The sequence below is a fragment of the Aedes aegypti genome, chromosome 1 (genome assembly GCF_002204515.2).
Source record: "Aedes aegypti strain LVP_AGWG chromosome 1, AaegL5.0 Primary Assembly, whole genome shotgun sequence".
NCBI classification, from domain to species: domain Eukaryota; kingdom Metazoa; phylum Arthropoda; class Insecta; order Diptera; family Culicidae; genus Aedes; species Aedes aegypti.
The window spans coordinates 193,666,655-193,683,611 of NC_035107.1; the positions used below are offsets into that span (position 1 = coordinate 193,666,655).

Here is a 16,957-nt window from a genome sequence, read left to right on the forward strand (position 1 = left end):
ATAGTCGCCTCTTGTGATCCCATGGTTGTCTATGCAAGCGGAGAGGTCATGCTAGGGTTGACACAATCCTTCATGGGGGTTGTGTTCAGAGCCGGATCGGCGTAAGTCAGGAATGTTACATATGAGCCTACTACTCACCGAGGTTGGTGACGAGTTTCGAACGTACACGAAGGCCTGTCAAGGTTTTATCAGGGCGGAGGCAGTCTCATCATAGTCCTATTCGCCATTTCAAGTTGGTGTCACCGTGCGTTACTCAGGGAACACTGTCAGCCCACGACTGTTAGTCGACGTATTCGTTATTCTGCGCTGTGACCAGTATACCATAATCAGGATTTTACTGGCATCCATCCTGATGTGCCGGTTGGCACTCCAGAGGGCTAAGGCACTTTGAAAGCAGTACCAGGTCGCTTGTTCATCTACAAATGTAAACAAATGCAAATAAGGACCAATCACATGAAAAGGCCTATTTCAAATGCTTCCATGATAACACATATTGTGCACGATGTTGTCCAGATTTAGGATGCTTTCAATTTCTAATATCCTCTCGCTTCGTATATTCCTAAATCGAGGGCAGTCGAATATAACATGCTCCGGTGTTTCCTTGATACAGGCCGGACCATGTGGAGTCTCTGCGTGTCCTAATCTGTGCAGATATTTCCGGAAGCATCCATTTCCTGGCAAAAACTGAGCCAGGAAGAAGTTAACTTATCCATATTTTCTAGGAATACACGTTAGGAATGAGCCTGTGTGTTCACCTTCCTTTTTCCGAGTTATTCGATTTCTGCTGCCACTTGTTTATTATATCCAATCTGATGGTATTCCTCACATAAGGATCCACTAATGGCATAGCTAAGAAGTTTTATGTCATCCCATGCGTGTTTCTTTCAGGGAAGCGAACCGTAATACAGTAGATGTTCTAACGCGACGTACGCTTCTTCTTCTTATTTTTATTGGCATTCCTGTCCCCATTGGGACAGAGCCTGCTTCTGAACTTGGTGTACTAAACTAACTTTTATAGTTGTTAGACGGGATTGATAGTCTAATTGCTGTCGTTACTGCAATCCCAATCAGGAGGTCGCGAGTTCATCCCCAGGCGCAGAGATTGAAAAAAGAGAGAAAATTGAGAGTATCACTCCCTTATCGCTCTCTGTAATAATCATGATCTGTAGCACATTATGAGAGTTTGTTTGTCATCTTCTGCTACAGTTCTGATTAGATCGGGGGGATAACAGTGCATGATATAACCCATCTAGGCGAGCATCAAATCTAAAGAATAGTATTGCTATCAGATTGTCGGGGATTGTTTATCATGACAGTAAAGTAAAACACCTACTCCAATGGTAAATAAGGGAAAAGGGAGTTTTATCTTCGCTCTCTCATTGGGGCTCTCTTTCCCAAGCTTGTTAGAACTTGCGAAACATTGCCGATCATGTCCCGATACAGATGGGATGTTTTTCTTCGTTTGCTTTGATTGTGCTTCTGAATCAAATAAGAACAAATTCTGCAATGTCTGGAAGTGACACAAAGTTTAGCATGGTTACGACATCATACAGCGATGCTTAAAATTGTAAGGAAATCATTAACGATTATGTCCCAGCCCTATTGCGTGTGAATTCATTTCACGGTAAAAATCTCTCTCTTTCGCTTTTCAACGAAACTTCAAAACAACGATGCCAGTAGCTGTCAACTTTGACAGTTACTGGCACCATTGTTTTTAGATTTTCCAATGGAGAGAAAAAGAGCGATTTTCTGATGATGTCTCCGTGCAATGGGCTATAGTTTTCAATTTGATGTAACTCCAAAAAACATTTAGCTTTGGAATTGATTGATCGGAATCGACGAGCGCCCCGAATGCAGAGGTTTTTGCGATCACCTGTTGTCTCTCCGCTGCCAGTTAGTCGCACGGATTACCCATCCTGACAGCTGATGGGGTAACAACGGCTGCGATGATTGATTGCCGCCGCGATGGGAACCGAGGGGGCGTTAGAACGTTTAGCAAAATTATTAATCCATCGATGGTGATGATGATGATGATGACGACGATGATGATAGTCATGGCGATTGGGGGTGAACATAAAATTAGCGAGAACGCGAGCGTGTTTAGAGCAATCGAGAGCGACCCTACTGGGCAGGCAGCAATGAGGCGAGAGAAAGGCGGAGCGAATGATACAAAAGACGGCCATGCGTACAAGAGCGAGAGCGTAAGAACGTGCGAGGCACAGAGAGAGAGAGAGCGCGAGAGAACTTGGTCAGCTTGGCTGCGATGAATGGCAGTGGCAGGCCAACGCAAACCTGCTCAGTGCCAACCAGAGGCAGTCTTGAGGTGTTGGTGTGCGCGCTTCGACATACAAACTACACGGCCCCGTTTCTCGGTCGGTTCTCGGCTTTTTTGGGGTGACTTCCTCTTCAGGTTTTTACTAGTGTTTTATTTGCTTTATCAAAAAAGCAAAATTGTACGTGCGGTTGGCGACGGTTCGAGATCTCGGTATTTGCAAAACGATTTCTGCAGCCAAGGAGCGTTCGCACGCAGTGGAATGAGGCAAAAGTGGCATGTGTTTGGAGTTAAACTGGTAGTGTCTACGCTGCCGTAGTGCATGCATAGTGAGTGTGTTTTGTTGAAAAATACTTGCGGTGAAAGAAGCGATTTCTTGGGAAAGTACAGAGCTGTGCGGTGTGCTAGGGGTTCAGTGTTTGGTTTCTGTGTTCCCCTGAAGAGGAAATATTATCTGTTTGCCCCTTTTCGAAGCCAGTTTCTGTGTCATTTAATAAGGGTCACCACCAACAGCAGCAACAGCCCATCACCATCAACGGCAAACGGCAATCACCAGTGGTTTGAGTTGGTTGGAAAACAGTGAAACCGTGTCAGAGAAGTGACGAAGAAGGAGAAGGAGGAGGAGAAGAAGAAGAAGAGAAGACGTAGATACACGTAGGGTGAGAGAGAGTGTGTGAGCGAGTGTAGTAAGATACAGTGAAACCGGGTGAACAGAAGAACAGTGTGATAGATGGCAAGAGCTTAATTCACGCACGGATTCACAAGTTCTCACATGTCGTCGCAGCGTTGTTGTGGATCGCACGTGCTGTCGCAATTGTTGTCTAGATGACGTCCGCTGACGATTCCAGTTGGCTTAGCTATTACACTGTGAGGTACGGAAACTGAAAACTACGCTAATCACGTTTGCGTCGCTAGTTCTATAAGGGTTCAAGGCCGTTGACCTGATTCATTGAAACAGACGATGACTCCACGTTGACGACGACGTTCCAATCGTTCTGGCCAAGGCCTCCCTCTCGAAGCGTTAATAAAAATATTTCGGGTTGCTCTCGTAACCTTCGTTTCGTTTCCAATGCATAAAACCTTCAACTCTTGGAAATCAATAAAAGGAAAAAAATATGTATGATTTCGGTTGTGGCCCCAACAGAGTGGCAACAGCAGATATGAAGGGAATGGAAACGGAACGAACCGACAGAAGGACAGGCAAAACATTAACGAATTGGTCTTCGTTTTTTTTTTTCTGTAGCCTGCCATCGGTCGAATGATGATCCTTTTGCTCGTCTCTGACCTGGAAGAGCAGCTGTCGTTTGCTGCTTTCCGCTCCCTACATTTTGAAAAGTCTGTCAATAAACGATTAGCCACGGAGATCTTCTCCTTTGGTGGTCTCGTGACCAAGCACCCGAGGGAGGACTCTTTGTTGGAGGGAAGTCATGCACGAACCGTAGCCTCCTTTTCTCTCCTGTCTCGGTAGGGGGTACCCTACGCATCAAACGCTTTTCGTGAATCAAAATTTACTAATTTGGTGTCCTTTCTTTCCTTTTTTTCAGATTGCCGGTAGTGAGTGACTGTCCGGCGGGGCAGACGGCTAGAGTCACCTCCAACCTGCACTCTTCCAGCAGCACAATGGCAGTTAGCCGAGTGCCATCACCCCCTCTACCAGAGGTCAACACACCGGTTGCAGAAAATTGGTGTTATACTCAGGTAAGAACCAGACGCATCCAACATTACTCATGGCTCTACCGTCTGAAAAAGGGGGCAAGAGAAGTCGTTTGGCAGGCAGCCTCGACACAGTCGTTGCTCCGCTTCGACCTGCTTTGCACATTTTGGAAAGGAGTTTGCCTCATTCAAGGAAGAACATCGCACCCCAAAGTCTTGCGCCAACAACAACAAAAAGCAGCACAGAACCCCACATTGGGTTTGGCGGGGGTTCGGTGCTGCGCGTCTGGCAGTTCCGCACTCTCGCACACATCATTACGTACGTTGACCTCCAGAGTCCATACCTCGGCCGCCACCTCCGTACCCTACATCTCTGATCCGGTCTCTCTCTCGCGCGCGCTCTCTCTCTGCTTGCAACGCATTGGAACGCTCCTCTTTAGTTCTCCTTCTTTTCGCTCTTCATATTCGCTACGTTGTATTTTGTATTTCTACACGCGTGGCGATATTCTACGGTTCCCGCGTTCACCCCATCGCCTTCAACATATTCAACACGCATCGTTCCATATAATCTTGTTGGTCGGTCCGCGGCAGAGGACTTGTTCAACGCGAGAGTCATCGCACTGTGTGTCAACTGCGCGTCCCCTTGCATTGCTGCTCCCCATGCTCATCATCCGATATGACCGACGACTTCGGTGCACTGGATGCGTGATAGCATCTTCAGCAGTTAACAGCGTCTTCAGTAATTCTCGGTAATATCCACGCATTGGTCGGCCGCAGCCAGCTTTCCCTTAACAGCGACGGCCACCACGGTGACAACTCGCTCGTCCCATTTGGGTACCAGCGTGATCAAAGCTGCCGGAGCACTTGGCAGCTTCCTGACTCCGCGTAGAGCAGTGGTTCCCATACTGTTTGAGGGTGCGGCCCCTAAATTTGATATTTTTGGGATAAATGTTTATGTAATCCAGCCGAAGATCTCAGAATGATTTGACAGAAATACTTTGCACTTAAAGGCATTTAAAAAGAATTTGATCGAAGAACTTTGCACTTGACAGGCACAGCAAAAAATAACATTTTTAATCTACTACATGCAAGAATTCTGCTATGATACTTTGGAGAAACCAAGTTTTACCTAGATTTATTCTTCAATCAAGTAAAACTACACTGGTTCTCGATGGCTCCGCAGACTCTCTGAGAAGTCGTCACGAACCACCCGATTGGGAAACCCTGCCGTAGAGAGTGCGAATCACCAACCAATAATGGGGAACAAGTTCTTTCTCTCAACCGAAAGCCGTGTGCGATGATCGTCCCATCCCTACTAGATCAACCGATCAATATCTCTTAGTGGCTGGAATTGCGCACTCTCTTCCGAAGGCGAACTGGTTGGCCGCAAAAGTTTGACCGCGACACGGCTGGTGATGCTGCGCAGAGTTGAGTTTGAGACCTCATTAAGTCAATCATGTCAGCAGTGGCAGCAGCTTTCACGTTGGCCTGTGCTTGGAGAGTGGTGGTGTGGGCAAATCGAGATTTCGACTTTGAGACACTGGCGAAGACTGGATGCGTCAGTGTCGCTTCTTTTGGGAGGGTCTCTCAAATTTCTCCCCGAAGAAAGCTGGAATTTCACGAATTGGGAGCATGATTTCCAGCTCTAACGGTACGACGAAGAACGATCCCGTTAGCTGTTCTATACGAGTCAAAGAACTTTTTGTGAGATTTTAGGGGAAGGAGTGAGTAAATTGATAATTGCTTGTGGCACGGAAATGGATCAATTTTGCACGCTTGATTGTATTACTAATTTGCAGAGTTATTTGAGAAAAGCTTTTTGACAAATTAGGACAGCGTTTCTCACACTGTGGGTCGCTACTTTAGTGGGTCGATGAAAAATGATCAATGCTTCCAATTTTCAATATTTATTTCAACAAAATTTTGTTCAACTTTTATGTTGGAATCAATTTAATACTATCTGCATTTGAAGCTTTTGTACAAATGATATTCATCTCAATTGCAGATTTTCAACTTTATCACATTTTAACTTTCATGCTGTTTCACTGTACTAGATTGGATATCATTCTCAATTACCATTTATTAGAAGTGTGTTTTCACACACCAAAATAGTAAATTAATACAAACACTGGTCAAAGATCGCGAGTTCAGGAACAGGAAAATTACCATTTAATCGCAAAAATAAACCTTGAACAATGTGATTATACGCCCGAAAAAAGGCAATTTCCTTTCAAATATGCACACAGTAAAATTTATATACACTCCATTAAGAATAAACTCGTAAATATATCGGCTATCAATTACGGTAGACGTAGAGCATATCGTTCCCATGAAACTTTGAACTCTGCAACAATTTTACATATGTAATGCAATGATCATACCTACAGATTTCTACTATATGTTGAGAAGTAACCATCGACAAATCTAAATCTCATGAATTATGGATGTAGCCATTTCGATAGAGATCTACAAGCTCTCCCTGAAGACCTCAACTCCGGAATATTTGAATTACTTAGACTGTTGAAAAACAAACGAAAAACTTTCCAGTTATGTGTTGAGCAATAGTGCATAAAAAATGCGGTTCAATGTGTAGAATTTTGGAATACCGTTTTGATTCATATTACGGACACTTAAGGCCTTAGTGAAGTATAACTCATCAGAAAGCATATAAAATAAATCATTCCGTATAATTCTTCTGCCTTATCGAGCCTTCAAAACACTTAACTTTCGAATGGTGGGTGAAGATTTAAATGCCACAACAGGAATAATTTTAAATAAATGGAAATGTGTGGCCTTTTCATGATTCTTATTCCGGACGCCTGTTCACTTTTGCCTCATATTCCGGACACTTTGATTCGAATTCCGAACAGCTCATGAAAATCATAGTTAGAATGGTCAACTCATCAATTAAAATCGACAAACCATTAAATAGACGTCTGAGGCAATTAGGTATTATACATTTGTATAGATATCTATGGAAAATGCTTATTAAAATAGGCCTTGAAAGTGAGAACTTTTGTGTGGCAAAAATTGAAACATTTCGTGTGAAATGTTTCCCATACAAAGTTGAGTGTCCGGAATTTGAAGCTGTCCGTAATATTAATCAAAACGGTACCTTAGAACAAACAGAAGAAACGTCTATTTGCGTTATTGTAACAAATTTCTGTTACATGCAGAAACCAGAACCGGTTGCTCGAAAAATCAGTTAGGGTCAGTGTTCCCTTAGTAGACAGTCCCCTATAGTCGCAGTAGTGGCTTTTTATGGCCGTTTCGCTATTAAACGGTTCAAAATATTTTTTGACATGAAGGTCAGGAGCTATTTATCTAAGTAACATTGATACACAACTTGATTTTGTTCAAAAAATGATCGAAAAAATTAGTTTTGCTTAAAATTTGAGCTCCCTTGAGCCTATAGTAAACCTATTGTTCCTATAGTAGCACTACTGAGAGAAACTATTTTTTATTATACGAAATTATTGATAAATTAAGAACTTTTTATACATCAAACGAAAGTTTTTGATCCACACTTTAAAGGAAAAATATAAAAGTTTTGTAAAAATACGGGTTTGATTTGTATTTTGCCAACGCCGTGGTGCTAGTGCTACTATAGGAACAAAAATTAGAAATAGTGCTACTATAGGCACATTTGTTCCTTTAATGGCACAAGCGATAATAAATACAAACATATGAGTTTTCGTAGTTTTCATATTTTTCCTACAAAACCAAGATAAAAAGCTTTCAGATGATGTAAAAATAATGATTTTATATGAATATTTGTTCTTAGCTATGCGGCTATTGGTACATCGACCCTACCTGTTCCAATGTGACCAAATGGATTCTATACTGTGTAGCTGAATCATATAATGCAACATTTTTCAAAATCAATATGTTTGATAAGTCGCCATCTTCAGAAATTGTTCCCGGAATCGTTTCTTCATGAATATCCTTCAAAATCGCATGACGATGTTTACTGATTTTCAATAATTGACCACGGAATCGGTTTCTCGAAAACCCGGATAGAAGTTCCAAAGGATTCAAAATTGTGTAACTCGTCCAAATAGTTTTCAAAATCATGAAGTTTTATGTCTCACATAACAGTATCTACTAACTTTTCGAAGGTTAACCCCGAAACCGGTTCCAAAGTGTCCAAATAGGTCCCAGGTATTGCAGCTTACCCGTAGAAAGTAATATCTTTCAAAATCACGAAGTTTGATGTGTCGCATGACTATGTTTACTAATCTCCAATAATTGACCCCGGAACAGGTTCCTCGGAAACCCAGATAACGGTTCCAACGTGGTGAAATGTGTTTTATACTGTTTTTAGGAGCGGAATTAAAAGGTACACGGTACTCCATCTACTTTTAAGTTCCTCTATTTGAGATTCTGCTCAGAGGATTCGAACATTCATTAAAGAGTAGTAGAATAATTGTCAAATCCATTGACCCATTTTTCAGTCAACGTCGTGACATAGAAACACCATTTTATTATATATATATATATATATATATATATATATATATATATATATATATATATATATATATATATATATATATATATATATATATATATATATATATATATATATATATATATATATATATATATATATATATATATATACATATATATAGATTGAAATAAAATTGAATAGATTCGAATAATAACGAACAATTCACGTATTTTTGTCTGCCAGAAAACAAAGAGAGGATACAGAAAGGGAAGGCACCATGAGCTTGTTAGCACAATCTCCATGATTCAAAGGAAAATTGTAAGTAGGGTAGAAGCACCGATTTTGGCCATACGCCAGTCGTAGCCAAAACACTGTATCACATAGCCAAATAGCACGAAACATGTTGTGTTCAATAGACCACATTCACATGTTAGAGCTATATTCATTTACTCGTCTGAATCGATTCAAAAAGTAAAGAAAATAATTCATTTTCCTCATTACCCAAGTAACATTGGAAGCTGATTAACAGCTTATTCAGTTCAAAAGCTGTTTTTTTAAAGACACCGGCACGTTAATGCTTCCAGTGGACGATTATGTCCATTGGAGGAAACACCATACTAGACAACTAGCATGCAACGCCCAGTATCACTGTCGAAATACGTTCATGTCGAAAAGTTTTCCGGGCTGAAACGGGAATCGAACCCATATTCCTTGACTCGATGCGGCTAAATGCTGTTTATACAGCTTATTTCAGCTGAATAAATTGTTATTCAGCTACCAATTCATGCAATGTTACTTGGGAATTTTAACTCCCATACACCTAATTTGGCCAGTCTCGTAAGAAATCAATGCGATTGGCCAATTTAGGAACCGAAGGTAAATCTCTTGCCGGAACTGGTTCTGGTATTGCCCAGATTGTTTTTAAACGTCAAGATTTGGATTGTTTACAAAAATATCTTGTACACTTTTTAAAAGCTACCTGTCAAAAGGAAGTTGCATACAGAGCATGACTGACTAAATAAATACCACCTTAACCTCAAAAACTATAGAAGTAATGCATTTGATACTGCGATAGAACATTTTTTTCTTAGAGGGGGTATTTAATACCTTTAGTACCTTAGTAAGAATCTCTCTTAAAGTTTCCATTGATTTCATTTCGTGGTTTGTATGTATTTCCTTTACATTGGCTAATTTACGGCCTCAGCACTATGTGGCTATTATCGGCACATAATACCACAGAATTTCTCTATCAAAATAGTCCAAAGAATACATTCACATGATTATTTGTTCTGGTAACTACATGTTGCCCGAATTATCATTAATTGAAATAAATTCAGCGTAAAACGCGACTGATTTCGAGTTGTCGATAATAGAATACAACTAACCCACAGTTCTTATGGGAAAGACTGCCGAACAAAACGGGGCTGCCGATAATTGTCACACTGACATGAGAAGTTTGAAGCGTTGTAGAAACGTTCCCAAACAGTTTTTGAAAACTTTGTAGGTGGAAATTGATAGAGGATTAGACAGCGAATTAATGTAAACAGACAGACACGTAATTTGTTTGCGTTCGTCCAAGAACAGTACAAAAGAAACGCGCCATCGGCTTAGATTGCCGAGAATATGTAAATTCCCCTAGCAGATCAAGACTGAAAACAGTGGATCTTCTAGGATCTAAATATGCCTAGAAACTTTCATGTACTTCTATTTTCTTCGAATGAAATCAGTCTGTTTGGGCTGCGTTTGATCCGCTGGTTCTATTGCATCTGTGGGCAAACAACGAATCAGGAACGCGTTGTGCGAGTGTGAAAAGATATTCGACTTCAGTCGAAGATGAATTACCAACTGGTGAGCTCGTTTCATGCTTATGATAACATTATTCGTGGCAGCTTTAGTTTTATGTAATTTGTAAACATACTATGCATGGTTCGTCACTACAAGTGTCGGCATCATTCCTGTTTTATGTAATTTCAATATAGGGAAAATGTACCAGTTATGGCCATAGTGGTTCTCTATTTGGCCATATGTGAAATTTTGATGATTGTCACAATTTAAATCGTTTTGAATGTTTTAGCATCAAGATCTATCTTATATCTAACTACTACAACACACAAAAATTTTCAAAATTTGAAGACATGAAAGTTATCACATATGGCGAAATAGGGAACCATTATGTCTATAACTGGTACACCTACCCTACACATGCCTTTCACTTTTCGATATTTCTAAAAATATCTCGTCCCAACTGGGCAAAGCCTGCTTCTCAGATTAGTATTCTTATGAGCACTTCCACAGTTATTAACTGAGAGCTTTCTCTTCCGATTGACCATTTTTGCATGTGTATATCGTGTGGCAGGTACGAAGATACTCTATGCCCTGGGAATCGAGAAAATTTCCTTTACGAAAAGATCCTCAACCAGCGGGATTCGAATCCACGACCCTCAGCATAGTCATGCTGAATAGCTGCGCGTTTACCGCTACGGCTATCTGGGCCCCTTCTAAAAATATCTATTGATTGGTTTGACATTATGAATGTTGACGTATTTTTTTAACTTCTTGCGATAACTTTTTATCTCAAGAAAAAATGCAAACCTAGTTTTAAGTAAGAGTAGTGGGCGTAGTCAGGCCCAAATAGCCGTAGCGGTAAACGCGCAGCATGACCAAGCTGAGGGTCGTGGGTTCGAATCCCACCGGTCGAGGATCTTTTCGGGTTGGAAATTCTCTCGACTTCCCAGGGCATAAAGTATCTTCGTACCTGCCACACGATATACGCATGCAAAAATGGTCATTGGCATAGTAAGCTCTCAGTTAATAACTGTGGAAGTGCTCATAAGAACACTAAGCTGAGAAGCAGGCTCTGTCCCATTAGGGACGTAACGCCAGAAAGAAGAAGAAGAAGTGGGCGTAGCCAGGATTTTCATGAGCTGGCAAGCGACTTTAAAAGTTCATGCACGAATTTTAACCAAATTCGATATTTATATACAACATCTGCGTCATTTTCGCATGAAACGTTATACGATGAAAAACTCCCATCATATTTAAAAATGTACAATGAGCAAAATGGAGTACAACACATTTCTTGGTTCAATTCAAGTTTTTGACACGGGATATAACATACACATACTATTCATTCAAGGATTCCTAAAATAGATTCTACCAACATTTGCAGGCGATAATTTTTCGAAGTATACCTTTAAGGAAGCCGTCAGAAACTTCCCCAGAAAATGTCTCGGGATTTTTGTATGAATTTATCCAGACTTATTTTTTTGTTTTTCGCCAAAACATATAACTTTAAAAACCCCAAAACACAAGATCATTGATTTTATATTGACATAGAAATACTTTAAAAAATGGCCTCCAAGTACTTATCCAGGTTTTTTTTTACTAAGAAAATCCCTTCCAGAAATTTATGGGATCCAAAAAGTATTATCTTGAGCAATTTCCTTTGGATTTTGCAGATGTATTTTTGATTGTATTATTAAAGACATTTTTAAATAAATCATAGTATGATCCAAAGGAAGCATTGGTTGGATGAAGTTCTGAAATAAATCTGGGAACTATTTTGTAATGTATTCTTGAAAAAAAACCTGTTTCAATATTTGGATGATTTTTTAGAAAAAATATTCTAGGGAAGTCACACAAATAATTCCTGGAGAAATCAATGCAAGATGTTTTAGATAAACTTTGTTATACTGGGAGGAAATCAAAACATAGCTATTTAAGTACTTCTCTATATGATTTTTTTTTCTAAATTTCTAGATGAAATTCTTTGAAAATTTATGTTAGAAACCCAGATAAATGAAAAAGAAAACCTTGCAGAAATAGCTATAGGACCTTTTTTATGTGATATCAAGAGTAATTCATAAAATAATCCGCGAAGGAATGCTTGCAAAAATATACACGGTAGATTTAAAAAAAAAAATAAATAAAAAATCACTATAATCAAATTTTGCAATTTTTTTTTAAGATGCTCAATAAGTATTTCTGGAGAAATTGCTAGGACACTACTTAAACCTACTCAAAGCAAACCAATGAAAACATCTTTCGAGTAATATTTTGGGGAATCGCTGCTTGTGGGTGTTCTCAGTAAATCTACTGGTTAGGATTAAAATCATGTATGAGAAGTTCTCAAAAGTATTTTTGAACAAACTTTTTGATTAGTTGCAGGTTGCATTTCATAAAAAAATCTCAGAAAAAAGTTTAAAGCCAAATTTTTTTGAAACTGCAATAATTCGTGATGCAATTTCTTGTATTGTTATTGTTTTTATGTCATAATTCCAAAGATGAATTTTTGAAGATGTCTGAAGAGAAAATATTTTTGTTGAGAAATTCTCGGATGAACTCAATGGCTAACTTCTGCAAAAAAATTGAGAAGTAGAAAAACATCTTAAGGTATTGCTGATAATTCAATGGAGAAATTTAAGCTGCTCCCAGAAAACTTTTTCAGGGATAAATCATTGGAATGGTTGTTGAAAAAAAAAACCCTTGAAGAATGTAACAAAATGTATAGCAGAAAATAAAGAGGAATCTCAGAAAAAAAATCTGACGATTATGTTGAGCTATTGATAATCGGATTTTATGAAGAATCCTTCGAAGAATTCATTTGGTGCAGAGCTACTTGGGCACTTCCATGATTCACTTTGGCATGGGTTTTTTTTTCTCGGCCGAATTGTCTCAAATTTTGTAATGAGAAGCGCTTTAGTACGGCGCATATTGTGGCCCAATTTGAGATCTGTAGCTTTCATAAAACCCCACTGCCGAAGTGAATCAAAAGTGCCAAAAATAGGATCCGGCTCCCTAGATGCTTGACAAAAACCTTTTGTGTTTCATAACAGATTGTTGGCAGATTATTTGCAAGATGTATTGCGTACTGTTGCTAAAACCTTCGATTGATTTATGATGAAATCTTTGGCCGATACCTGATTTTTAGTTAGACTCGAATAATTTTATCATAATGCAATTGAGCATGAGCATGAGCATAGATGACCGTACAATTCGTAGTTGCTACTCCGTGATTGACCAGAACAATCGAAGTTGCACAGGGAATCAATGAATGGGGCTTGGGATTAGTTTATCATTCTTCAATGTGCACAAATCGAGAGCTCATATTTAAAAGTCAATAACGGCGCCGGCCACGTCCTTACGGTCATCGGGGAAGGGAAGGAATGTTAGTTAGACAACCGTTGCTACTAGAGACCGAGTATACCTCTGCATCTCCACAGTTGTCATGGAAAGGATATTGGATTATATAATCACGCCTAATCGGATTCACGATATAATTCGATAATTGCATTGTACGCCGAACAAGTGTTCGTCACTCGCCCACGTAAGAGCAAGCAACGCGATCAATAGATCAAACACAATTAACTTTCGCGGCACTTTTTTCACTACTGATCGACCGATGCGCGACATGTTTGATCCTGCCCTCATCACTCGCCCCCGCAAGGGCAAGCGTCAAGGTCGAAGGATTAAACACAACTAACTTTCGCGGCACTTTTTTCACTACTGCATTTATCATAATGCAATTTTACATAAACCATGAATGCTGAATACATTTTATTTTGATTTTGTTCTTCCTTCGGGTCGTTGCCCTCCCCTGTCCCCTCTTGCTACGCCCATGGTAGTATTTTTCCTCCTTATCCATGGATCGCATCACCGACCAAAGGTGACTCCCAGATTTTTCCTCCCTCCCTAATCAACACCCTTCCCGTGATGATTGTGGAGATGCAGAGGTATTCTCGGTCTCTGGAAGCAACAATCATTACACACTAAGTTCCTTTCACATCCCAACTGACTGTAAGTACTATAATAAGAGAATAAGTGGAAAGTCCCATCCTTTATTCATTTGGATCGAAGTGCAATTCTTACCAGTTCCGATCAATCATGGATTAGCAACCATTGACATGTACAGTCAGTCTATGCTATGCTACCACGGCGTGAAAGGTTCATCACAAAAAATAGGCATCGCTAAGCCTTTCATCATTCCAACATATAGGTTTTTAGATTTCATTTTAAGTGTGCACCAAAACAATCCACCGAAGCATCTCGAACATTACTTTTATTTTAAACTAGTGGTCCCGACAAACTTTGTATTGTTATCAAGTAGGCTGTTGAAAAACGCCATGAAACGCCCCGTGCAAAATGGAAGTTCCGTTTACTCCTGTTTTTTTTTTTTTCAACTTTCCCGTTAAATATCCTTTGCTTTTTACACGTCGGAACACTTCAGGAACATCACTATGAAAGAATTTTCAAAATACAATAGCCCGTTTTCAAGCCATTTCGTGACATACAAACACCATTCCGAGTACTGTTTCCGTTAATGTTTAGAATACATAGCTATGCTACAATCAGCGCTTGAGCTAAATAGTCGTAATTGTAAGATAAAAAAAAATCTGTCGGGCAAAATTTTTCTACCGATACATTTTGTATGGAACATATTTAGCTTTAAAGTTTACTTGTCACGAGTTCAGTTTGGAAAAGAAGCATCATATAAGGAAAAAGTCGCATTTCTACGAAAAAGAATTCACACAATTGTTTTGGTTGTGATAATTGCATTAGGCTACTCAAAATTCATACAATTTCGATAGTAATCGAAATATTGACACCGTATATTCTAATCAAAGGATATGAAATAACGAATATAAAATTGCAATCCAAAAGTCTAACCTTTGTGTTGAAAGTATGTATAACAAAATTTTTGTCTGAAACTTAACGTATTCTCTTTCCCCGATACCGTAATTTCTGGTGAAATCGATCATTTTCCACGGTTTTTCTTGTCTGTTTTCTATAATAATGACAATGCCAAACAATTGAATGCAGGAAAACAAATACCAAGGCGAGCCTTATTGGCTCATGTACCGAAATTTTCTAACAAATGTCACTTTAGTGCAGAGAAATATCTCAAAAATAAAAAATCTGGGGAATTCATTTCGGGGTGAAAATGATCACTTGTCAATGCGATTATTGTTAGTATTCAAAACAACTCTACATAATAAATATAAGCTCCCTGAATCCGATATGCTTGCAAAATTCTTAACAATACAATATTCATAGAAATAATGTATAGTTAAACTTTATGAATTACACGGAAAACGCCTAAATGTATGCAATTTCCTAAGGAATTTCTTGATATCTAACAGAAATTTAATTATTTCAACCAAATGAGCAAACTGGTACGAATTTTGCTGATGAAATCTGGTTTGGGGATATATCTCAAGCATCCTCACAAACTTTCAGGTTTGTACCATGTTCAAATCCTTGTTTAGAACTAGAAGTTTATGGATGTTTGTCAATACTGCACCGTACATGATTTTGAAGTTTTCATCATTTTTCATAGAAATAACCCTTATTTAACGTAAAAAGCTTTACAACACACAATTCGAAAATAATTACGGCAAACAACGTTCATTCACTGCAGGTTACATAGATATTTGTGCTCCATTAGGAAGAAATAAAATCGTGTGACACGGTGATCAATTTCACCCGATTTTATGGTACTCGAGAAAAACGCGACGAGAATTTCAACGTTTGAAATGGAATACTTCAATGCAGAATAGATCAAATTTACTAAACACGATGTTTGATTCATGACACCCATTATATTTAAATTTCGATTTACGCCCCACAGCCCATTAGAACACCTAAATATGTGGGAAAGACGAAACGTATCTAATCGTGATAATTAATACGAGCTTCCAACGACAGCCTATCCAATTTCTCCACAATAACTTATACCACACGGACTGTAACTTGCACGCACCGTCACCTCCCTTGTACCTACACTCCTGTCTTCCATTCCACCAAACGTCATATTCTAATTCAACTAAGACCCAACAGAATTCCCGTCTACCCCTCTCGCCACCACCGTTCCCCACGAATTGTTTTGTAGATTTGTAGTAGTTCTTTCTCTTCTTCCGAGACCTGTTCGTTCACATACGTTTCTTCACACACGCCGCTTGATTTTCAAGGCCCAGCCAATGAACTACCACCATCGACTACGTAGTCCTCTTCGTCATCGACCGTCGTCCTCTTCCTGCCTCCTTGTTGCGAGACTTTGCGCTCCCCCTGTCGGTTGGTTGGTTGGCTTCGCTTCAAGAGTACGTTACCTATTATCGTTTGCTGATGTATCGCTCGCCTCGGCAGGCAAACGAGGTTCTTGCCATTTCGCCTTGTGGTGGCTGTGCGTTTTGTAGCGATTTTCTTCTTTCTAGATTTGCCGTTTTCGGTGTGTTTGTTTTCGGCAAAATTCCTTCCTCCCGACGTAACGCTGGCCGGCGAGTTGATTTGCCAGCGAGGTTGGTTGTTGTTTGCCGCGGATTTGCCCGTCCACGGTGGGTATGCCTATGTGTGTGCGCTAGGGTGCCCTAACCAAATGAAACTTGATGGAAGATACGCTATTTTATAGCATTTTTATAGCACAAAACAACTTTCAAAAAAATCGTTCCAGGGTTCCACTAGATCGAGTTACGAAAAATAATTATTTTTGATGAAATAGTCATATTTCGACGTGGAAATTATCTATAACTTTGGAAAAACCTCACAAGCCAATTCCGGCATTGAAAGAGGAAAACAAATTATGA

The 16,957-nt window shown here is 39.5% G+C and overlaps 1 protein-coding gene across 4 annotated transcripts in view; it reads left to right on the plus strand.

Moving 5' to 3' along the window:
• Nucleotides 1–16,957, plus strand: part of LOC5566642 (protein roadkill) — a 512,014-nt gene that overhangs the window by 386,877 nt on the left and 108,180 nt on the right. For 2 of the 4 annotated variants that reach the window (XM_021856068.1, XM_021856072.1), the window contains exons 1-2: nt 2,299–3,144; nt 3,817–3,970. In XM_021856068.1, the coding sequence (XP_021711760.1) occupies nt 3,098–3,144; nt 3,817–3,970 (201 nt within the window). In that variant the 5' untranslated portion in view covers nt 2,299–3,097. Of the gene's footprint in view, nt 1–2,298; nt 3,145–3,816; nt 3,971–16,957 lie in introns of those variants that run through there. The other 2 variants (XM_021856084.1, XM_021856076.1) reach the window with 1 other exon arrangement.